General features: G+C 31.3%; 1 protein-coding gene across 1 annotated transcript in view; it reads left to right on the top strand.

Moving 5' to 3' along the window:
* Positions 1 to 26754, top strand: part of LOC139485734 (hepatocyte growth factor receptor-like) — a 39108-nt gene that overhangs the window by 2847 nt on the left and 9507 nt on the right. Inside the window, exons 2-15 of the mRNA XM_071270390.1 lie at positions 346 to 1407; positions 3593 to 3607; positions 5581 to 5763; positions 6525 to 6647; positions 8411 to 8578; positions 9540 to 9676; positions 11169 to 11301; positions 12257 to 12393; positions 13327 to 13545; positions 14079 to 14172; positions 15695 to 15925; positions 16496 to 16645; positions 25488 to 25743; positions 26577 to 26753. Of these exons, the coding sequence (XP_071126491.1) occupies positions 346 to 1407; positions 3593 to 3607; positions 5581 to 5763; positions 6525 to 6647; positions 8411 to 8578; positions 9540 to 9676; positions 11169 to 11301; positions 12257 to 12393; positions 13327 to 13545; positions 14079 to 14172; positions 15695 to 15925; positions 16496 to 16645; positions 25488 to 25743; positions 26577 to 26753 (3085 nt within the window). The remainder of the gene's footprint in view (positions 1 to 345; positions 1408 to 3592; positions 3608 to 5580; positions 5764 to 6524; positions 6648 to 8410; positions 8579 to 9539; positions 9677 to 11168; positions 11302 to 12256; positions 12394 to 13326; positions 13546 to 14078; positions 14173 to 15694; positions 15926 to 16495; positions 16646 to 25487; positions 25744 to 26576; position 26754) is intronic.

The raw sequence follows: 26754 nt of genomic DNA, 5'->3' as shown, positions 1-26754 counted from the left end.
AACATTCACGTTATATATTATTTATATTAACAGTTTGGTCATATCAAAGAGAATGATACCAGAGTGAAATTTAATTTATAGATCGAAATATACTGTTAACACTATAGCTAAAAAAGAAAACGACAAACAGACAAATAAAAGAAAATATACACAACATAGAAAACTAAAGACTAAAACAACACAAAACCACCAAGAACTTGTGTTGATATTGATATTGATATGTTTTGGTTCACATACGTCTATCCTTTAAAATATTCGGCTTAATAGTTCCTGATGATAATAATCTATAATAGCGCTTCGAATGCATGAAATTTCTGAAGTGTTATTTTTATTATTTAACTTCAGATGTATATCCGATTGGCTCTTTTTCATTTGGTATCAGGAATACTCACAACAACTGCTTTCTACCAGAAGTACACTGTACAGAGAAAATATGAGCCACTATCCAAAATTATTATAAATGAAGAAAGTAGAAGTTTATATGTAGGAGGAAACAACACTCTTCTTCACTTTGACTCTGACCTTAGACTAAAGAAACAAGATAGCATAGGCCCTGTCAACGATAGCAAACAATGCAATCCTTTTGACAACTCTTGTATCTTCATGAGATACAGAACAGTCAATAACCATATTAGTATATTGAAGTCATTCCGAAACTCCCTGATCGTGTGTGGAACAGCGCTCCAAGGAATATGTTACATGTACAATGCCGCTGATATCAATATCAAAAACCCATTTGGTGAAGATAAGAAGAATTATCTTGGAAGTAAAAATTCATCTGTCATGCTCATCACAAAGGACAAAGATGGTACTGATATGTTTTTCATTGGTCAAAGCTTCGACGGCAGAAAAACAGACTTCTTTTCCAATATGTTTGCAACATTTGACATTTCCAAATCTAATAGGAATTGGAACTTTGATCATTATGCCGTTAACACTTTTCTCTCCGTATGTGAAACAAAGCGTGAACACTTTAAAATAAAGTTTTTACATGCTTTTGAAGCTTCAGATTTTATTTTTCATGTTTTCATTCGATCAATCAACGACTCAGGAACCATTTCATATGAAACACGGATATCAAAATTATGCAAGGAAAGCATGACTTACAGTTCTTATGAAGAAATGCCGATTTCCTGTAAAACTCCTACGAAGTATGACATTGGAATAGCAGCCCATTACGACGTCGGGCGTGAAAAGCTATACATGACGTTTGGTGTGAGTGCATACAATGTTGACAAGATTCAAGCCGACAGTACTCAAGGTTCAGTTATTTGTGTCTTCCAAATTGATGAAATTAAAGGGAAATTTGATCGTGAGGTGTTATCGAAGTGTTTTGCAAATACGCCAACAGGGGGGACACCATCATGGCATTGTCAATCCACCACATGTGCATCTGCTTCTGCTTATGTAAGTTTTATTATAATTTTTTTACTTATCTTAACTACAATTTTAAAATTGTTATCTGACTAGAACATAGAAAGAATAAAGTTTTAAGTTTTATTGTTAACTCTTCAGTCCTTTTATATAAAATTTTCTCGTTGCCATTAAGTTGTTTCATTTAGTGTTATGCCAATCAGAACATTTTTGAGCGTAGTTATTAAAATAGTATTATGAAAATACATTTGGTATCATATTTAATTACCGTATGAATGACAATGCCTTTGCATGCCTGTGGCAGGTGCTCTGACTATGATCTTAATTGTTAATTACCAATTTTCAAGCCGATTGTTAGCGGTTTTCTACGGCTACTTCTGGTGGGAACAGATATAAGCCATAATGACTAAGTCACGAGTCCTTAAGTTGGGTTTAGACACCAAAAAATCCTGAAAATGATAGTAGATTGTATACAGAAATTATAGTCCTACAAGAAAATTTAACCAATACAAAAGGAAAATAATTTTGTAGATTAATTCTTTACCTTTTGTAAGACGATACGGCACATTCACTTCATTTATGCAGGAGTTAATATTTGCAGAACATTATTGCTTAAGCTTGGGTCACACATTCACGATTTTTACTGCCGTCCTTGATAGGACCATTCCCGATTAAGATTTATTAAAAGTCTGATCAAGATCCTATGAATCATGGATGGAAATTCAAACTTTAATTAAAATTTGTAAAAAAATAATTTAATCACGACAACTATCAGATATTGTGCAGGAAGCGTCGATATTCAACCGTTTCAAAGCGAATTTATCCAGATAATCCCGTTCTAAATCCGCTTCTAATCCGATTTGTATCTTTCGCCAGGTAAAATTCGACCGAGTCTGTCAAGACTGCGTCCCGATTCTACCGAATGTAATCCGACAGAGATCAGATAGTGACAAGACAGTGAACCGACACTGACGGAAGTTATCCGTTCGAAAACTGTCGGCATACTCGGGATGATCAGGTACTGTCGGAATGTAATCCTATCACGGTCAGCTCTATCGCATTGGAAACGGCTTTGTCTGGTCTCAGTCGTATTGTATTCTGTAATTGTCGGGACTCTGACGTGGGTATCATTGACGAATTTAGAATTAATAACGGGACTGTTTCGGACCGTTTTCGGCAAAAACGGTTCGCAATCGACAAGATCTGGATGCAATCTAGACTCAATCGGCAGAAAAACAGCAATGTTAAATTTCTCAAGATCATTCCCGTTCCACAGGACACCGTCCCGAATACACAGAACATTGTTAGGAATTCGATCCGATACAGCAGAATCTGCCACGACATAGGCACGATTGTAATCCGACTAGATAAAATCGGCCGAGTTTCCCCGAATGTTACGGGACGCACCTAACTGTCGGGGTGCTTTGCCGAACTATTCGGACCCTTCCCGACCAGTAGGAATCTGTTACGAACTAAAACGACTGCGTTCAGACAATTATAGGACATTCCAGATAATTGAGGATACTGATCCGACTTTTTCACTTTTCGTGTCGTATCGCTGTCTGATCTCAAACGGGAGCAATAATCGGTAATGTGTGAACCCCGCATTAAAGTCACATTTCAGACTATACTTAATATGTACACATTTTTGAAATTGTTTGCTTCCTAGCCTTATTACCTGTAATGTTTGCCAAAATATACGAGTTTTTGTACGACATATTTTTCTAAGGTAAACCACACAGAGGCGACATATTTTAGTCACGGATTTGACTATACTTTTTGGACCTTTTGAATTATAGCTCTTCATCTTTTATATAAGCTTTGGATTTCAAATATTTTGGCCACGAGCATCACTGAAGAGACATGTATTGTCGAAATGCGCATCTGGTGCAAGAAAATTGGTACCGTTAATTTTATTAATCTATACAAACAAATTATGGTTAAAAGAAAAAACGGTTCCTAATTTCCCTTTAAAGCGACAGTCAGAATTTTTCTACCTTTATTCAATCAAGTCATATAAAAAACCCTTTACACTATTTGTATTATTAAAACATTTTTGAAATTGTTTTCGTACTTTTCCCGCTGCAAATGTTTCCGCCTGTCGTAAGTCATTGGCACTCATACCACATCTTCCTATATTTAGTAACTTACCTGAGATGGTTAATACATTCTTAAAGACTTAATCAGAGATTTACATGTTTTAAACTTTCTTTCACAGGAGGAACACAAAACGGTAACATCTTCATTTCACATTACTAACTACTTCTAACAAAACATGTATACAATCAATAGTAGCATCTAGCATTAGCATGGATGCAGTTATTTTTTCAATAACATTGAAAACGTCAGTGTAGTACTTTATATAACGGACTATTTACCAGATTTATAATAACATAAGCAACACGACGGATACCACATGTAGAGAAGGATCTGGTTACCTTCCAGAGCACCTGAGATCACCCAAATTGGTTGTAGGAGTTCATGTTGCTTAGTCTTTAGTTTTATATGTTATGTCTTCTGTAATATTATTTGTCTGTTTGTCTTTTTATTTTTAGCTATGGCGTTGTCAGTCTATGAGTTTGACTATCCCTCTGGTATCTTTTGTCCCCCTTTTATAGAGCTTTACTATCAAATACCAACATTGTTCTGAAATATTGGTGGCATTTTAAAATTACAAGAAATACTATACTTATTGATGCATTACTTAACATTTTCCAGAAAGTTATAACTGCATGCTCAAAATATAATACACAAAATTGATAATTATATTTCATGAATGCAGAAATATTAAAAGTAATAGGATAAATAAAATGTGTTTGAAGCGTTTTTAAATAAATAGGGGTTTAACATTAGTTTAGAAATTAATATTTACAAAACATAAAAAAAAATGTCACAGAAATTGAACATGACTTTGTGTCAAAAGATCTGCTTTAAAACTACCTAATACGAAAAAAAGTAAAATTACAAAAATACTCCGAGGAAAATTCAAACGGAAAGTCACTAATAAAATGGCAAAATCAAATGATAAAACACTTTAAACGAATGGACAACTGTCATATTTCTGACTTGGTACAGGAATTATAATTTTATAGTTTTTTTTATGGAATGTTTGAAATTCATTTGTAAAATATCTAAGAGCATAACAGAATTGATTTAACTCAAAACTTTTAACCCTTAACTTAATTGAGTACTTCCCGAATGCATTGATCTCAATAAAAATGTTGATCGAATATATGAATAGCAAGTAAAATAAAAAAGATGTTTAAATATTGTAACTTAGACAAAACTAAACGACTAAAAAAACCAACCAAAACAAAAATAAAAGCAAAAGCGCTTCGAGACTATCTACTATTAATCAACATTCCATACAGACAAAGAAAAATAACTCGTGTCATGCAAGTTTGACTTTGAATGTTTATTTGATATATTTTCAAAAACAAACTAGGTCACTTAAAATAACAACTGGAGATGTTTTTAAGTTATCTCGGGAATACATATATTAAGGAGTTACAGTAGTTTACTAAGAATTTACACCTTTCACGTTTAAGTCTCGATCAATAAAACAATTAAAGTACAACGAGGAATATAATTACAAATAATACACGTCTATATACTTACACTTTAATTATATCCCAGACGACACGTTCCGAATGAGCAATAAAAGCTTTAAGGTGCTCCTTATTTATGCATTTTCTTTTTTCGAAATACTTTTAATGTACATGAAAGGAATAATTAGTTGAAAATTATGTAGGTCAACATCGGATTCGGACTCATTTAAACTGATATTTGTTAGTCATTTTGCTGTTTGTCTGTTAATTCCATATTGGTTAGAGGTAAAGGGTATGTGTGAGACCTGCATTGTTGAACGAACCCCAAGTCAGGAACCTGGAGCCTTTGATACGCTTATATGTTTTTTTAAATTTAGTTTATTTGTATTTTCGGAGTTTAGTGTGACGTCTGTTTCTCTAAACTAGTCTAGTAAACGCTACTTTGACGTAGCTTGATGAAGGCCGCCACCGGGTGCGGAATTTTCTCGCTGCATTGAAGAACCATTGATGGCATTGTGCTGTTTTCTGTCCCTTGGTCTGATTAGTGTCTCTTTGAAACATTCCTCGTTTCCATTCTCTACTCTGAAGTTGTAAAATATTTCAATATCATAATTTTCATTTTTTAGCAAATGTTATATAAAAATAATGTAATTTGAAGGGGGAATTAATATCATCATGTATCCAGCGGAAAATGGAATTTGGGACCGAGGCTCATGGTGAAGGTTTCAGTAAAACAGCTGTTTATCAGATCTCTAGTGAACTTTTGACCTCTGTTCTGCCATTTGGAAATAGTTCTGCAGACATTATTCTTGTTGGAAGTAATACTGGATTTTTAAGAAAGGTACATGACTATAGGTTCCATATAACAATGAAAAATTGAATACAGTAGCCATTCTAAAACTAACAAGAAAAAAAATCGAAGATTTATAAATTCACTCTTAATATTTCAAAGTAACTCATTTGCTATCAAACTATTATAATTGCTATTATTGTTTCTGTCAGAAAATATACCGATACAGTAATTAATTCAATAGATCAATAGTTGATAGCTAGAAAAAAAATATGAAGCCTTTCAAAGGCTCTCTTCTGATATTTTACAGTTTTTTTCATTCAGAAAGCATGCTTATTGTGACATTTCGAGCGTTTTTGAGCTAGTTGAAACCACCAAAACGTTTTGTACTTTTCAGCGACATAACAATTTTTTTGTATTTTTGTTGGAGGCGGATCCCGGAGGTGCAAACTAAAATACCAGACGCGCATTGCATCTACACAAAACTCATAAGTGAAGCTCAAAAAAGCCAAAAATTGGCAAAATTGATAAAGGACGTTGAAGAGCAACCAATAATTCAAAATGTGGCTTATGCCATATATATATGTATTTGGTGGATACGCTTAAAACATGTCAATCTTTTGATTGATTATATTTTGAACAAGTCAATGAAAATGATTTTTTTCTTATGCAACATTTCAGTATAAATTGTTATTTTTATGCACAATTCAAGTCCGACCGAAAATGAACAAATATTACTTGAAGATATTTTATTAACAATTGTTGAATGTTGTTTAATCGAAAGCTTTATTCTGATAATGTTTTTGTTCAAGATACTGGCAACACAGAATAAAGCGTATGTAAAATTTGATGTTAGTGGTGACAGAAATGTTCCTGTTGCTAGTGAAATGGTTCTTGATACATACAGTAACCTATACCTATTGACTGGAAACAAGGTGAATAGCATCCGTATAATTCCAAATTTTCTGTTTTTCTCACTTTATGGTTAAACTGTAGAACTGACAAAAATGTAAAGTCAACATGAGAATATAAAATACTGAAGAGCTTTTTTTTGCATTTACCTTCATCAGGAACGCTTGATTGTATTTTTTAAAAACTTTTTCAATTTATAGAAACTAATGCTGAATCTTTGTAATTCAAAAAATGCTTGCTACGAAAAGAACATTGTTTCATTTTGTATACGTGAAGTGATGATTATTTTTGTTAAATAAAGATGTAACAAAAATTTAAACAGTTTGGCTAATACCAAAAAGTAAAATCACAAAAATATAAAACTCAAAATTCAAAACGGAAAGTCCCTAACCAATTGCAAAATCAAAAGCTCAAACACATCAAACGAAAAGATAACAACTGTCATATTCCTGACTTGGTACAGACATTTTCGTATGTAGAAATATCACACAGAGAACATCTTTCCAAATCACAATACTTTAATACTATATATATTTACTGATAAATTCTGTTATGAGAGTTTTATTTTTAAGGGGTCAGGTATGTTTGAAAATTTGTGATACAGATGCGTAGGATTTCATTTTACTGCGATTTTATAATAATGTTTCTGAAAACATCTAAAGTATTGCGATTTGTTAACTGTATCAACAAAAGTAGTAGTTATATCATTGGATTTTGATGAAGATTTTTGTTGCTTAACAATAATTTTTGGTGGAATTTGATGTCTTTCCGTTAGGTCATGAAGTTGTCTGTCATAATGTTTGATTTCCGTAGTTTCTTTTTCACCTCTTTTCATAAGGAAACTCAAATGGATCTATAACAGATATTACATATAACCGTGTTAACTATATATAAATTTATCCAATCAGCGCTCGTTTAATTTTGAATATGTTATAAATGTTGTATTCACCAATACATTTGGGAATAAATTCAAGCCTTTGAGCAAACGTTTTCATGGGATTGTTATTTTCACCAGCAATCACATTTTAATACAAAAAAACAAATACAAAAATAACAACCTGATATATGTTTCTTTTAGAAGCTAAAGGTTACATTTATGTAAACATGGTAAATATAGACAATGTAATTCCCTTTGGGGCTTAATCTGTGACATTTTTACTATGAGTTTTCGTGAAAAACTATATCCAAGAATAGAAAGTTGATATGCACTCCTATTTTATTCAAAGGTCAAAACATAGGGCTGTGTGGCTTATTTTCAACATTTATATGACCTGAACATAAGAGTTTAAACTTATACTAAAAATGTGTACTACCCCTACTTTCACTTTTTTCTTACTTCAGAATTTATTGTTCATCGCAATATTATGTTTTTATACTGGTAACAGTCCCAAGATATGTCTCTATGAGATGAAACATAGTGAACTTATCTGGGAACCAGTATGTCAAAAAATCAAATTATCTATGAATATAATATATCTCCGAAAGAGAGGCGTGGTTTGCGAAACAGCTGTATTTACAAAGTGCAACCTAAAAGGTTAAGTAAACGTGGTGGAATAAGAAGGTCAAACGAGAGAAAAAAACACCGATTGTATTATTAGCGAATATTAGGGGATAATAATTCCAATGTCTGCTAATAGGCATTTTTAAAAGAAGTACTGCGATCAGCATTCAAGTTCAGTATATTATTATAAAAATTAAAAGTTTAAGAATTCATAATTCAGTTCAGAGTTGTTGACTCATAGTTATTTTGCATTGTTTAAAAATGCGTTTCCATTCTGTCTTATAGATCACAAAACTGTCGATGACGTCCTGTGAAATACATCAGACATGTGGACAGTGCGTAATAAGTCATGATCCACTTGGATGCGGTTGGTGTTTTGATCATTGTTCTACACGAACCAAGTGCCAATACAATATGTGGCACACTCAATCTTGTCCGCCATTTGTTCAAGGTGTAAGTGATTAATTTAAATTAGTAATAACCCCTCATATATTTTACCTCAGTGAACTTGGTTCATTATGCTCGGTTCTACGGGCGATAATCAGTTCAAACACACGATTCCTTAATAAATTGTAATGTTCACTTCTTACTATGGAGTAAGCACAGCACACATATGCATTCCAATAACAAATACATAGAAAGTTAAGATCGTAGTGAAGGTATCGTGCCAGTTTGTATTATGCTAACCCTCTACAGGTCGATTACCTTGCCAAATATCATATTAAATATATAAAGCATTTCCAGTGCGTCGGTACTACATGTTTTTTTTTAAATGATATACAACGTTAATGTTTAGCTGATTTATGAAATGATTCTTAAACTGAAGTCCCAACTTCGAAACAAACTTGAACGTTATTTTGAAACTCTTTTTTATCCGATTTTACGCAAATTTTTAATTATGAAAATATGGTGTATTTATCAGGTATTATACCTGAATAGTAACCTGATATAAGATCATTTCACGAACAAGAAAATACAAAAAGCTAAGGAATATCGCCTTTATCTATTGTTTTTAAACTAAATGATATTCTATTGAATAGGTTTAATGAATTTAAGAAGATGTGATATGAGTGCCAATTACACAACTCTCCATCCCAGTCAATTTTAAAAGTAAACTATTATACATGTAGGTCAAAGTACAGCCTTCAACAAGAAATCTTTGATCACACCGAATATCAAGTTATAAAAGGTCTAAAAAATGACAAGTTTAAACCATTAAAAGAGATAATCAACGGTCTTATCTATTTTTAAAACAAGAAACGAGAATCAACGAATGTTTTTTTTCTCATCTTCTTTTCTTTTTGCAATGTCACAAAAAAAATTGTTCATTGATGATAAATATTCTAACAACGAACCGCTTTGATTTTTAAAATTCTTATATTGTTATTGTGACATTGGTAATTTTACTTTTCAGATAAACCCAGAAAACGGGCCACTTGAAGGATCAACAACATTAACTATTACAGGAGATAATTTTGGTTCAAACAAAAACACTGCTAGTGTATCCATCGGACATGAACCGTGTTTGATCAAGACAATAAATGATACAAGGTACAAAAATATAGCTGAACATGTAAAACCCCACCACATTCTGTATGCGCCTGACCAAAAATCAAAATCCTGTTATTCAGTGTATGTCGTTTGTTACTGTATGTTAGTTTTTTCTTAAAAATTCTATACCTTTTGTTCCCTCTTAGAGGTCAGCTTTTTTTGCAGTTTGGGTTTGGGTCATTGTTGAAAACCGTCTGTGACCTACAGTTGTTAAATTCTCAGTTTTACAGATTATTCAATGTAAACATAGTTTCAACATTACAGAACTTAAAATAACTATTTGCATAATTCGCTTTGGAAGGGGGAAGAGGGTGTAAAGAAATTTTCATGCCCGTCCCTCCGTCTTTTGATCACAGTTTTGGTTTCAGATTTGTAACGTGTGATTTTTGTCGTTTTCACTTTTACTATTCCATTAAAATAGAGGTTGGTTATTGAAAATTTGTTTTAAGGTTTCTACATAATCAATAGAAAACTTTAAAACTAAGAAAAAATACTTTTCACAAGAAGCTTATGATTGCTAACAAACCATGATAATTTATTTATTTCTGGTGATGTATCTGTGAGCACTCTCATAGTCTTTCTAGTTTCTACGAAAGCTTAGAAAACATTTATTAGAGAAAGACGATTGCAAACGCCTTACTGATAAACAACGTTATTACCATGCACTAAGAATTAGAATCAGAATAAGAATCAGAATCAGAAAAAAAAATGATTTTCTTGCATCACTGATGGTAACATTTTTGAAAGTACACATGTATGTTTTACGTTGGAATTAGGAAATAACTGTATTGTATTCTAAGCTCTGCCTTTGTGTTACGCAGATTTTCATGTCGCACGTTAGTCAGAGCTATGTACAATTGCGACAGCATGATCAAGTTTTGCCAAGGACAAGCCAAACATACAACACATTTATTTGCATTATAATGCTACATTTTAAAATAAATGCTGTATTAGTAAACGGTTTGGCTTGAACATGTTGAAAAGCCATACATTAAAAAGGTCGCGAAACTGTTGCATCATCTCTGGTATCTAAACAATGTGACTTCATATGTATACTTTATATGTCAAGCATGAACACTAGACGTATATATACTTTTAAAACATTCTTCACCTCTAAAAATTGACAAAAATAAGATTTTAAGGCAATAAAAACGACTTTTTCTGAAATTACATACAAAAGAAATTTAAATTTGCTGAGTTGCGACTGGTTCAACGTGGAATTTAACCCTCCAAAATATTTGTCAACGTCTTATGAAAATTATCGGTACAAACGAGTTGTAGTAGAAATTGTAATTCAATGGTTATTGGGGTGACATTAGATTTTAACATTTCTGCTACATTTCTGTTTATCAGTTTTTATGAATACAAGAAGAATAGGACAATACTTGATTTATCTTTAGATTTTCTTCATTACTGATAATCATGATAGGGAAATTAAGTTGTGCACATTGGTTTTATTTTGCATGTTATATTTTTACTTATTGTTTTTCAGTATAACGTGTTTGACGAGTAGAGTAAGGGTACATGTATCTGCAGCTGTAAAAGTTAGAGTGACTGATTCGACATCCAAACTCTATCGAATTAATGGTGTATCGGAACAAAGGGGCATATTATTTGACCATACAGTATGTGAGACTATATAAGTACATGTTCATAAAAAGTATCTATAGTAATCATTTAGAAATATACCTTAATGCGATACAAAAAGTTAAGTTTTCATTGGGTTTTTCGGCTTTCCGCTTAACATGATTTATGCAGCCTCCTTCACTTGCGTGTTTAATTAATGATACGTCCTTATGTGTGTATGTCAAAATTCAAAGTCCTCAGAGTTAAATTATTAACAATAATGATCAACAATATTACACAATCCTAGTAGTTGAGTCTTTATTGTATAGTTGACGACATCATACGACTGAAGATGCTTTTTGATACTTTTCAGTATATTTCTATGTTCGAAAGATTGATTCATGCTCAGGATCAAGTACCTGTTAAAGGCAACTTTAAGATATACTCTGGATCAAAGTTTTGCTACACTTTTATTCAGATTAATGGGGATCAAACTGTAAGGGCTAATAAACTGTAAGGTTTCAAACGCTGAAAATGATCTGAAATTAAGTGATTCCTGGGATAAAGGATGATGATTTGAATAAATAGAAGAAAACGGAAAAAATATAAATATCATTTGGATGGTAACAAAAAATACTTTCAATCCCTTTTTCAGAGTCATTAAAATTGTTTGCGTTGTATGTATTTCTAACTAGACAATCTGCTGTCTGAAAGTGTACTTTTGAATACAGATATGATTATAGTCTGAGAAAACACACACTTGAAAGATTTATTCAGACTTTCTTTTTCACATTATTTTCAGTCAGAAATGGAGTTACTGAATCTTTTTTGAGTAGATATATCAGAGATACATACTTTACGTATTGTATACCGAATTGACAGTTAAAAGATATATTTTCAAAACAATTGTACACCATACTATAGTTATTCCACAGAAAAACTTTCTCAATTTTAATTTTCTGCAATTTGTTTTTCACTTTCATCCTCTCGGCAATACTTGGTTAATATTTTCAGCAATCTAGTATACAGAATATTGTTCCAATGAAGGGACCGATTTCAGGCAACACAACGCTAACTATCACGGGCGATAAGTTTGAAATTGGATCTAACCTTTCTGTGAAGGTTGGTAAGATGAATTGTGATATACAAGCGTAAGTATATATGCTTGACTTCTGTTTTTAAATAACGAAGGAAATAAGGATAAAAAACCCGACGGTTTGATTTGATTTTAAATGTATCTATCAACTCAATTAGAGTTAACCTTTGATTAATCTTGGTTGCTCTTTACTAACAGTTCATATAGCACTACGTATTTATACATACCTGGCTTTGAAATATTTGGGGTTGAGCATTTCTGCTGAAGGTTTATGCAGAAAAGGCGCGTCAAACGAACGAAAATTTCAAAAGTGTTTTTTTTATTCAACAGCTTTTATATATTCATATGATATTTTAGAGGGTTCCGATGGCCATGTGGTTTAAGTAGTTCTACGGTTGTGAGTTCAAAAACCGCTTGTGTGGGTGCACTCAACTTCAATTTTAATTGACTATGAATGTAAGTTTTCCTATCGGTGGTTTCTCCGGGCACTTAAACTATTCCACACAAGAAAACTGACCACCACAATATAGCTCAAATGTGGCGCTTAAAAGTTGCGCTAAAACACCAACAATCAATCAATCAATCAATCAATTAATCATAAAATAGTGTTGTCTTGATGACAGTGTGTATATTATTGAATTCTGTCTCACATATATTCTGTAACGATTGAATCATTCAAATGTATTACCTTTCATTCTAGGCTGTAAAATTTCTAGTTGGTTAACGCCAAGACTGTACTCTGTAGTTCTTCATTTTAATAATAATAATTCTAATCTCACGATAACATTAAATGCTGAAACGGGAAAATACAATGCGAATTATTTCAACATATGCATGTGAATTGTTTCAAATATTTACTAACTTTGTCATAATCTATGGTTTTGTGTTATACGGAGAGCTATATGAAGACATCTCTATATGTAATTAGTATCTGACAATCGACAGAGGAGACATATATTACATGTATCTAATGTAACCTACATTTTAGGAAAAATGACACGGAAATTTTGTGCCGGACACAATCATGTGGATCATGTCCACATGTTTATGATGGAGGAAATTCGGAACTTTCGCTGTGTAGGTACAGTGGAGATGTTTTAGTAGCGATTGACGGAGCAGCATATCAGCTTTTGGAGAACAAGACATTTTGTTACATGCCAAACCCAGAGATTATTCAGCCTCTATCACGAAATAGTATCATGATAAGGTATATCTTAATAAAGTTGTGTTAAAAATGTACGACAAGGGATCACTATGATCACTAGTGAGAACCTTGAATACAAAGTGATTATTTCGAAAAGCTTAAGCATTGGACGATAGAATCATAATCTTTTGCACAGACCACCGTTAACAAAATATCTTTAACGTTCGATGAGAATATACTAAAAACTCTGTCATCGAAACAGACTTTACAAACGTCTCTATGATCATTGTATTGATAACACTGTAACATTATTATTCAAGTGATAAAATTGCATACTCAAAATTAAAGATATAAACAATGGAAAATAGGAATTACATTGTTAAGTAAATTTTGAAGGACTCTATTCGACATATTTTATTTTTGTTAGATACTTACATCAGAAGTAACCCAGTATAAAAGGGTATATACTTTATGTGATGATAATGTGCCATTGGTAAGAAAGTTCAATTATAATTTTGATTTTGTATAGAAAAGTGTAAATATACTTCAAAATAATATGTGCAAAATGAGTTGAATGGTAACTCATCTGTTTTCAGTGGAGGCTTAAACATTGAAGTTCATGGAAAGTGGTTTGATTCTGTAACTAACCACGGTATAATGATAAGTGTTGGTGATGCTTACTTTAGTTCGGTAAGTTTAAAAATTTCTACACTGTCTACACTGATAAAACAATGCAGCTTTTGTATGAAGCTTTTGCTGTATATTTTATGCATTTTCTCAAACTTAAATGGTTGCAGAATACTTGCATAAAGTTATGAAGTCTTTCAATATTTTTGTTTTGATTTTAAAGTATATTGGCAGGAAATACATTTAAGCCACCAATTTAATTTTTTTAATGCCGACGAAATAAATCAATAGCAGTAAAAGAAATATGATCCTCCAATTTGAAGAGCAGTTGTCATAAAGAGATTCCAAATCTTGTAACGAAACCCAGAAATCATTCACACCTTTTAACAAAGAATAATAGCTTTGTTGTCTATAAATTGATCCAGATCAGCAACTTATTGACATTTTGATTTTGATCGTTGTTAAATATTTACAAAGCAATGAAAATAACTCGGAAAATTGAATCCTGATCAGTCTTAAAATATGAACCGGCCAAAATTTTTTTTTATCAGATATTTTTTTTTTCATTTTAAGTAGCTGATTGTTAGTGTTAAATCCCACATTCAAAACACTTGACTTACCATTGCGGTTGGATTACGCCAAAGTACCAACTTAGAACCAGAGTACCAACTAAGAACCTTGACACTCAGGGGAAAAACTGGCTATCCTATTCAATAAAGATTGAAGTCAAACGCGCCTGCCACTTGAAGGTTTCATACAACCCCATTGTTGTAAAGCTAGTGATAACTACTTATACCATTATCTAATCTCTGTCAGATTTAGAAACACACGATTTATGTTAAAAGCAAGCAGCGTGAAAAACTCAGAAATTGAAAAAAAACTGACCTCGCCATGGCTAAAAAGTAAAAAGACATAAGTACACAAAAACACAACATAGAAAATTGTAGACTGTACAACACGAATCCATCAAATACTTGGGGTGATCTAAGGTGCGCTGGAAGGTTAAGCAGATCCTGCCCTACGCGTGGCACCCGTCGTGTTGCTCATGTTAGTACAAATCCGGTTATTAGTCTAAATCGGTAGGTTACATTCGTGAAAAGGGAACGGGATTGTAGTTACGTCATGAAAACATAGCTGCTATCATGTTTGAAACAGACATTCCAGAACAGTCAACCAACTCGTGATGGTGTCTTTAAAATTTACGAAGGCATGATTTCAACTTCACCATTTGGAACTCTTGGTTTAATAGCTTCCTTGTGAGCAGCATTTCTCTATTAAAGAAATTACTATAGGAAATACAAGCACAGGAAACTCGTATCAATTGTGAGATATATACTCCGTATCCAATTTTTGAAGGCTATACGGTGATCCCTTGTTTTTTTTTAATTGACCTTTGTTTTCTAGTGAATAATTGTATCATTGAATATGAAATATGTTATCCTTTTTAATGGAACGAAATAATCAAATGAAGCATTCTTACTCCAAATTAGATCAGTTGTGTTGAAATTTAATAATTTGTCGTTATACAAGTTGAAAACACAGAATAAATTGTGATTAAATATGAACTATTATTTTCATTTTCTAGTCTTGTAGAATGAAATATTCCGGATCACTATTGATTTGTTCTACTCCCAATTTGAGTCCCGAACTGAACAAATCTACAGAAGTCATCGTTGGTCGAATGGCTGTTATGCTAGACAACAATACTGTAACCTCCACAACATTTATGATTTATCCTGACCCAGAAATAGACTACCTAGATATAGACACTCAATTGAAAGATATTGAAATGAATGACAAACTTTTAGAACTAAAGGTAAATAAATACTCATCAAAGATACCTGGCGTAACAATAATTACGTCAGAAACGCGTTTCGTCTTTATAAATATAATCATTAGCGTCGCTTGAATAAAATCAGTTAGAAGGACAATTGTCATCCGTTTATAAAGATAGAAAGTGTGTGATCACCTGGCCCATAGCTAATCACTTAGCGTCCGTAGTATGTCGCCATCGTCTATTCAATTTTACAAAAATATTTTACTCTAAAACTAATTGTTTAATTGAGACGACATTTTTTGAGGAATGTATTTACTACTTCGACTTTCTGCTAAGATTGTTAATTATTAATATTATTGATCCGAAGTTTATGTATTGCCTTTTTTTTAAAATGATAAAATGCATCTTATATTCGTTTATCAAATTTGGTTCGATTTAATGAAAACACATAGAATATTACGTTGCTACTTAATCATGCAACGACGGCAATTTGGTCCGAATTGATGAAAACACATAGAATATAACGTTGCTACATAATCATGCGATGACGGCAATTTTAAATCAGTCGCTTATTTGTGGTCAGACGTATTATAATAATATTTTTTTCAGGGGCAATATCTGAATTCGGCAGCCAGAAAAGAAGATTATATTATAACAATAAATGGATCACGTTGTCCTGTGATTGATCTCCATCAAACGTATTTGATTTGTAACCTTTCTAACATAGTTCACATCAAAGATGTCCCACTTCCTGTTGAGGTAAATATATTTTATTAAAAGTCAACTAGAATTGTGATTGTGAAGTACATGATAACATGTCCTGAAAAAACGAAGTTTATGAATTTGCTTTTTTGTTTGTTTGGTATATTGGTAAGGTGGTATCTTTTAGAAGGGATATCTATACAAACAAATAAGTCCCTTAGTCACACGCAAAACAATTTGTTTTCAATAGTATTATGTAACGGGTACGTCATATATATAAGAAACAGTCAAGATATGCCATCTTTGGTTTTTTTAGTTATTCATATTTAGATATTTAAAATTATTTAAAATTATCGCACTAAAGGTATTCTACAAGAATCACTCGTCCTTCACCACACATATTAAACATACATTACTAAATTAACTCATCATAGATACCAGGACTAAATTTAGTATATACGCCAGACGCGGGTTTCGTCTACAAAAGACTCCCCAGTGACGCCCAAATCCAAAAAAGTTCAAAAGGCCAAATGTTTTAAATAGTTTTATATTAACGCCTTTGCGTACGAACTTTTTATCTATAATATGTACTACTTTTCAGTATGTTTTTTTTACTCTGCAAAATTTAATGGTGTTACATCTTACAAAGTCTACAGATTACTCTGCTGAAATCATGTCAGGGACAGTCTTAAACTTTACACTGATGTTAAAGTGTTTTGTTCTATGTTGAAGGCCTAGCAGTGACTTTTAGCAATAGAAATGCTTTTCATTATTTTTCGGACATGGATGGATACCCTATATCCTTTGTTTTTCTTTTAGTTAAGGATACGACAACTAATAAGTTATTCCTTATGTTTTTAAATGCTCTTCGCCCCTAAATCTTAAACAAACAAAAAATAAGTAAGATTATTTTTTTATTGCAAAATATTTTTTTTTTTTTTTTTTAACATTCATAAATTCTTTATTGCACTCTTTGCTGTTTTAACAAATTACTTAATGTACAGCATTCCATCAAGTATCCCTGTTACATACAATTATAACTGATATCCAGGGAGAATATACAGTAAAACTTATCTTATTTTATACATAGCCATTTAATACATTTCTATTTTCTATCATTACTTTATAAATATACATAATATCATATAAAATCTTATCGAAGTACTTAAAGATGTTACAGACCATGTGTCGTGAAATTTACGGAGAAAAATCCGTTATCGGTTCTTTTAATAGAATTTTGAACCATATGAAAATATGAATGAGATACAGCGTGGTTACTGTCTCTGTTAACTTTTGTTAATTCGTACCTTTGGATTTATACAATTCTTTGGAAGTGTTTGTTAATACTAAAAAATGGTAAGTAAAGTATTCTCTTTGTATGTTTCTTATAAGCTTTTGTCATGATTTTTGATTTTACAAATTTGACCCAAATTTTATTACCTGTGAACAGTCTGTGACCTGTCTGTGACCTTTATATTGTAAACATTAGAATTATCCTTATTATTCTTGTACATAATATGTTCATATAGTTTCACATAAAAAAAAGAAAAACATCATTAAACATATGAAAATGTACATAATCTTTGTTGTACAGATATAATAGAATACATGTTGAATATTTTTTTTTTTTTTTACCTTTATCCCCCCTTTTGTTTCCAAATTATTTTTATACTTCACTTTCATGCATACATAACTTACATACCTACATACATGCATTCACACTTACATATATATTCATTCACACATATGCTCTAGTTACATACATACATGTCCACACACATATAACATGTATAAAGACCTTTACAAAAAGATGCATTCACATACATTGTATGTGTTTTCATACATTTTTTGTACATAGACACCTATACTTATATTATAGTATCATATTTTTTTACTAGTCCACTGGTGAAATATTGAAAACAAGTACACAATATTAACATTCTAGAACATACATTCTGTTTTTTTCCAAGAGTTAATTTTGTTTATTTCAAGATCTGCAACACTTTTTTAAACATTTTGTTTATTTCCATATTGGCCGTATAATATAATTCAACTGTACTCGAGATTTCATATTTAAAAATTTTCACTATATCTATTTTTTTTGCCTTATTATTGGATTTATAATTTGATTTATAGACTGAAAAAAACATTAAACTCAGCAAGTGATTGAGTCCAAAATAAGCATCATCATGAATCTTGTATCCTATTACTAGAGAGTGTAGGCTTATAACATGTTTGTCAATACCTATTTTGTTAAATATATCTCTCATTGATCTCCAGAAGTTTGTGTTATATGCGCATGTGATGAAAAAATGTTTGTAGTTGTCTTGTTCATTACAATATGAACAAAGGCTGTTTTCAGAAATTTTCCATTGAAATAATAGCTCTTTATTTGCTAATATGAAATGCATTAATTTCCACCTGAACATCTTAATTTTATTATCTTTTAAGTATTCAAAAGTGAATTTTATCGTGTCTTTGAATTCACTATTTATATTTCCTGTATGTAATATCTTTTCCCATTTCAAAAAACCAATGGGTGTTACTGTTTTTATTCTACTTTGCACTATCTTATAAATATCTTTATTATTAATGCCGAGTATATCCTCATGGTCTCTTAATCTGATTTTTTCTCTGTTAATATTTACTTTAGTTTTGAATGATCTCTCAGTTTTAAGCTTCTCCTCCCAGTTATTTGGTATGGCTTTTTTAAGTTTTGAAAATTCAGCAATCCAATTACCTTTGTTTTTTAGTTTTAAATTGATTACTTTTTCTGATATTTGTCCTCTATTGTCAATTATGTCATTTATAAATAGAATATCACTTTCAATCCATTTATCAAAAAACAGACATTGTCCTTTAAATTTTATCAAGTTATTGCCCCATATTATTTGCTTTCTGATCTCTAAAAAGTTCCATGTTTTATTATTTTTAGCTTCATTCAGATTTACCTGAATCCATGATTTTATCAGTTCTTGATAGAATAACGGTGTATTGTTCCATATTTTTTTGTCAATTAATTTTATATTTCTTATATTTATCTTGAAAATTAGCAAATTTTTGCCAAACTTATTCAGGTATAGTTTAGGCAACACTGACCAGTTAGCATTTTCTGATTGTATTATTTTTTTAATCCATTTTATATGTATTGACATTATATAAGACTCCAGATCAATCATTTTTAATCCCCCTTCAGCATAATTTTTTGTTAATATTGACCTCTTTATTTTATCTTTTCTGCCATTCCAAACAAACCTATAAATTATATTGTTGATGATTTGCAACTTATCTTTAGTAATAATACCATTAGTAGCAAAATAAGTTAAATTTGGTAGCAGAAGAGCTTTTACAATTAAAATTTTTCCAAGCAATGTTAAATTTCTTTTTGACCATCTGTCTACAAGTTTTGTAATTTTATCCAAGATTTTTTCTATGTTCAATGTTTGACATTCCTTATTATCATATCCAAAATAAATACCTAGACTTTTGACTGGTTTATTTGTCCAGTTTATATTTTCATATTTATCTTTACTGCTTTTTAATCTCCCTAACCATATTCCTTCTGTTTTATTCCTATTAAGTTTCAGCCCTGATAGACTTCCAAATGTCTCTATTATACTGAGAGCTAGACTTATATCTTTACGAGACTGAAGAAATAGTGTTGTATCGTCTGCTAATTGACAGATTTTTAAATTACAAGATTGTCCGTCTAATTTTATTGTTATTCCCTTAAGTTCTTTATTTTTTCTTAATCTTATGGCCATTAATTCAACAGTTATAACAAACAGTAACGCAGAAATCGGACACCCTTGTCGAATACCGCGGTATATTTTAAATGGACCTGAGACCCACCCATTATTCAAAATACACCCTTTAATATCATTATACATAATTTCAACCCATCTGATAAATCCACTTTTAAATCCAAACTTTTTGAGAGTTTCTGTCATAAAGATCCATTCTAAGGAATCAAAAGCCTTACTGAAATCTAGAAATAGTACTGCTCCTTCTATGTTAAATTTCTCTGAATAATCAATTATGTCTTGAATTTGCCTTATATTAAAACCAATATATCTATTCTTTACATATCCAGTTTGGTCTAGACTTATAATAGATGGTAAAACTTTTTTTAGTCTTTGTGCTAACACATAAGCCAGTAGTTTTGTATCTATGTTAAGTAATGTAATTGGACGGTAATTATTTAATGAAAGCGGGTCATCTTTTTTATATATTAAGGAAATCGCACCTTTTTTTTGTGAATTGGTAAGTTCTTTTTTCTCATAATTATTATTGAATACTTTAACCATAATATTTTTTAAATTATTCCAAAATTGCCTATAAAATTCCACCGTCAGACCATCCAGGCCAGGGGATTTATTTAACTTCATTTTAAAGATTGCTTCTGTACATTCTTTCTCAGTTACTTCCCCTTCACATTGATTGCTTTCTGATTCATCTAGCTGTTTTGATATTTCTGTTTCTGTTATATACTTCTTAACCTCATTATCACAGGGATTAGTTGATTCATAAAGTTTTTTATAGTATTTTACTTCTAACTCTAAAATTTTATTTTGATTTTTAGTAGCCAAACCATTTTCATCATATAATTCAGTGACAACTTTTTTTGTTTGACGACTCTTTTCTAGCCCCAAAAAATATGCACTATTTTTTTCACCTTCTTCAAACCATTTTACCCTTGACCTTATTTTTTGACCTTTAATCTTATCTTTATACAGAGTGTCTAACTTATTTTCAACATTCTGTATTTCTTTTTGTAATGTTTTATTTATATCAGTACTATCATTTATTTTATTATTAAGGTTATTCAACTTTGTTTCTAGAACATTTATCTCATCTTTTCTTACTTTAGCTTTTCTTTTACAATAGTCTAAACTTGCATCCCTTAGTTCTATTTTCAAATTATCCCAAAGAATCCCCAAATCATCACAGTTGGTTAGTTCTTTTTCATATTTAGATATTAGCTTTTTAATAACATAAACATATTCTTCATTGTTCATTATGCTAGCATTTAACTTCCAATACCCCCTTCCTTTATTTCCTCTTTCAGTATTTATTTTGAGTGACACTGCATTATGGTCAGTTATTTTTTGGACAATAGGTCTAATATCACAATTTTTGCAGTTTTTTTGTACTTCTTTAGAAACAAAAAAATAATCAATTCTGGTAGCTTCTGTTCTATCTTTCCTACACCAAGTAAATTGTCTAGTATTTTTATTTTTATTTCTCCAAATATCAATTAGTTTACAAGATTTTATAAGCCCTTTTAAACTTGTTACAGGTTTATCAAATTTTTTGGAAGATTTAGTTTTATTTTTTGTATCTAGCAGTGACCAAATGTCATTAAAATCACCTCCTAGAATGACTTGCCCGAGTCCGTATTTATTAATAAACACTTTTATTGTTTTAAAGAAACTATTTCTTTCTCTTAATCTGTTCGGAGCATAGATATTAACTAATGTGTAAATATTTTCATCAATTTCAATATTAATCATAATGACTCTCCCTTCTAAGTCTTTATGTTCATCTATGTATTTGAATCTGGTTTTATCTTTTATCCATATCGCTACCCCACGTGAATTGCTTGTCCCATCGCTTCTAAAAAGATTTTCACCAAATTCCTTTTCTAATGTGAACTTCATTTTATTTGTAAAATGGGTTTCCTGTATGAATAGAATATCATTTTTTTGTTGATTCGACCAGCTTACAATTTTACTTATTTTTTCAGGTTGTTGCAGGCCATTGGCATTGACCGTGCTTATATGTAGATTATTCTTCATTTTGGATTAAAAAAAATTTGATTGAGCGTTTTATCTGGTAAGTACCATTTTCTAATCATAGTTTTCAAAATATTTTCCATATATAATATACAGCTGTTGCTATACATTTGTATATCATTTTTATACTTTGCCATTTCATAGGGCTTTTTATTCATTTTTTGGCAGAAACCTTTTACCATATATGTAGCATTTTTATAACTTTTAAATGTATGTTTACAGAAAGGTTTTAAATGGCTTTTTCTTTTCATATACAGGTATATTTCCTGAGTATTTACAAAATACGCTTCACTGATTCTTACGGATTTAAATTTTATCGATGTACCTTTAAACAATTGTCTAGCTTTTACTACCGGCGATTTTTTGTTACGGTTTATCCTACATTTATTTAAATTTGCTTGCCTCTTTACATATGTTCTAGATTTTAACCTACTGTTTTTAATAACTCTTCTATTGAGTCTAATGATTAAGGCTGAATCGAATTTTGATGATTGTTTCCATTGTTTTAATGATTTACACTCATTATAAACTATGTTATAAAATTTAATAGACAACCATTTAAGACATTCGTCAGTAGATCTTGTTGCAAGATACAAAACTTTTGAAATTGATTTAAAAGTCCGTTCAAGGTCGAATGACCTATATTTACTTGCCCACGTGACACTGTATGTAAACACAAGCACGTGTTGACACACTTTTTTTAACCACAAAATAATGCATGTAAACTTAGGCGCTTTTTGGCACAATATGCAGTTATCAGTACTCTTTTCATCATAAATATGATAAGATAATTTTATCACAATACATATCTCTAGAACGTATATCATTAGTATTAATAGATATAAAAATGTCCATACATAATAGCATACATATACATATAAATTTCTTATAACAAAAACATGTGATATATAGTATACTGTTTTTCTCAAGTACACAGTTTGAAAAATAGCATTTTTAGAGCTTTTACTATTAGGCAAAATATTAAAAACCTTTTCTGAAGCTAATCTGGGTATTGAATGTGTGCTTCTTATATATTTTACAAACAAATTTAACATTATTATCATTTGACAAGTCATAATTCGCTTTGAATAGAAAAGATTTGTTTTACTCAAATTTATTAAATGTAATTTATTCACTATCTTAGTACACCTTTGTTCTATATCAGAATCTTCATATTTTATTTTTACTTTTTTCTTTTTCAGGTTAAACATTTCAAACAGGATTAACTTCAGTAGAGTTAAAGAATCTGTTGAAACTAGACCTTCAATTCTCTTCACAACTTGCTGCAATAGAATACAGCTTACATCAAATTTACAGATCAAACATTTTAGATAGTAAATACTGGATGATATAAATAAAAACAGTGCTGTACAAACTATTTTGTGAGACATTTTAACATGGCAATGCATTTTTTTTAATGTTTATATATAATTTTTATTAAAAGTATTTCTATCTAAAGTTTGTATTTTTAATATCATCATCATCAAGCTAGCGTCTCTTCTTTGGCTTCTTTGCATCTCTCGTTGCGTCATGAAGATTTTCAGTTGGCGTCACAGGAGATTTTTCAACGTTTGGATTTTTATTTCTTAACTGTTTAGGCGTATCATTAATATTGTTAGTGCTGTCTTGATCTCTGCCTTTTGTTGATAGATATCTTGTTATGCTCTCTTTGTGGCCTGTGTTTTTGTTGTTCTTTGGTGTTTGACCTTGTTGTTTCTTGGACAACACACTTTGAGTTTCAAGGATTGACTGAGACTGTTCTGGATTGTTATCCGTCTTCTTACTTTCCTCGATACTCATTGACGGCTTTGTTATATTTTGGGAATTTCCTTCCTCAAGAGACTGATTGTTTTCACCTGTGCAATCATCATTGCTTTCGTCATCATCGTCATCAACATCATCATGATTTTCTTTGTTGAACGTGTTATTCATTTCATCACCATCATCATTTACCTCACTATCAGAATTCATATTTTCTGTACATTCAAATTGTTTATGCCCAAATTGCCCACATTTTTTGCATTTCCAGCCATTTGGACATTCTCTTGCTGTATGTCCTTCATCAAGGCACTTGCTGCATTTTGTACTTGGCCTTGTTGTATGAGGTTGACCATAATGATTTATGTTGGCCCAGTATTTCCCAACCTGCATAGTTTTAGGTAAGGGTTGTTCAAAAGTTTTGCATATCAATATGCGGTCACCATTTTTACAATTTGTAATCTTGTTGTCTATTCGGAGCCTATCCCTATAACAGCTAAGAACCTCACATTTACTGACAGAAGTTTCTAATGTTCTTATTATTTGGTTGTCGTCAGCTGAGAGGGGAATGTTTTTTACCCGTACTCTGATTGTATCTTCCTGTTCACGAAAAGTAATTTTTGGATTTCGAGTGTACAGGGTAACAGAAATCCTTCTGATTGTAACTCCTTTGGACAACAGGTCTTTTTTGTCCATTTCGTTATCAAAGTATATTCTCCATATACCGCGTACTCTTTGTAGACCAGACAGTGATTTGACTGGAACTTGCTCATTTATTGCATGGTAAACTTCATGGTGAGTTAAAAAGTAACGCTGACCATTGGAACTTACAAGATTGTTTCCGAATACATCTTCTTCCAGTAAAAAAATAGGTTTAACTCCGGTCATTTTATCATCATATGCTTGTGATTGTGTATTGTCACCTTTTGCTGCCTCGGCATATGAGGCAGCCATGTTTTTTTCTTTGTTTGGATCGTCTTTGTCAGTACACATTGACAATAGTAATTTACTGGGTTTTATCCCGAAATATTGCAGAAAAGTTCTTTAGAGTAGTGCAACTACCTACTGTCTTCAACACATATAAGAATGTTACCATTAAATCTTCAAAATCTTCAAATAGGTTTAATTTTCGTCGGAGCTATGTAACACCCGTCACCTTAGTTCAGGGTGGCAAACTGGCAAAATATTTTACTATGAATATGTTTTCTTTTTATCTTGTTAAATTCACGTTAGGAGGAGTAGAGTTGATAAAAGTGTGATATTAGCATCATCTGTCTTTAGTTTTTTTTATAAACCTTATATAATTAATGATAAATTTGCAATCAAACGTGTATTTGTTTTTTTAGGTATCTGTAGGTCTTAACTGGAAGTCGAATTTAGGGTACTTGAAGTTTTGCCATGTAGAATTACATCGGAACCAATTACATGTTCAACTTGCTGCGATATGTTTAGGCACCTTTTCAGTTATGATTTTATGTCTTATTTGTGTCATGCGCAAGAAACACTTAGGAGTGTTTCGAAAGAAGAAAACAGAAGAGTTTTCTGTTGCTTATCTCAACAACACAGAAACAGGAGGCCTCATGGATCCGCCATACGATACAGGTAATTTGTTTTCATTTGATAAAACATATGTTATTATTCCAAACATACTAATTATTGCGAATTAAATATAAAAAAAACCTCATATGTTTTATCTTATCACAAGTATTATGTAATTGATAACAATCATATTACTAAGTAGACACATCATAAATCGCGTGGGCTGTCATTACCCCAATTGTCCGTTCGCAATATTTATATGACATTCGAAGACTGTAAAGATTGTTCACCATTTTTTGTAAATAATAAAGTTTAAACTCTTTTATGATGTTCTATTGGGGTTTTCCCGGGAAAACACAAAAAGACTTTGTATACAACATTTATCGAAATATGAAATGACACCTCTGTGTCAACTTATCAACAATCCCAATAGTACATGCAAGCAACTTTTTATGAAATTACCATCAGCATCAAAACTGATAATGTCCGATCATTTCTTTCGAAACACTCAGGTGAATATATATGCATACTTAAACTGATTGTGGTTTCCGGAAAAAATACTCAATCATACTTTGTAGCGGTTAACACAAAATGCTCTAGTATCTGCAACCAGTTGTCTAAGAGATAGTTAAGTATTGTTGCATATAAAATTGAATAATGTTTTCATGTGTTGTCTTTTCTGTATCTGCAAAATTGTAGTTGATATACAACATAAGTTTCTGGCTAGCTTCTGTCATAGTCATGGACATATTAGTGGAATATAATCAAATTTATTGTTTCTGATGTTTGCAAGTATTAATTATATCAATATCTGCTTCATGATACGCAACCGTGTTCTTGTCATGCAAACATTTTTGTTTTGTCAATTTAGTCTGATTTTAGGATTTATGTATTAGGTAATTCATCTGCTGAGCAAGGAACGCCTATTCATGTCAATCAGCAAGGACAGAGCGTTACAGATATGATTGTTGCAGGGGCATCGTTTGATGCTATTGGAACTGCCGACATGCTGAAGCAGCAGAATATTTTTATTGAACGCGATTTAGTGAGACTTGGGGAAGATATTGGCCATGG

The sequence above is a fragment of the Mytilus edulis genome, chromosome 1, assembly GCF_963676685.1.
Source record: "Mytilus edulis chromosome 1, xbMytEdul2.2, whole genome shotgun sequence".
NCBI lineage: Eukaryota > Metazoa > Mollusca > Bivalvia > Mytilida > Mytilidae > Mytilus > Mytilus edulis.
The sequence above is the reverse complement of the archived record's forward strand: the minus strand, read 5'-3'. Positions and strand labels throughout refer to the sequence as shown.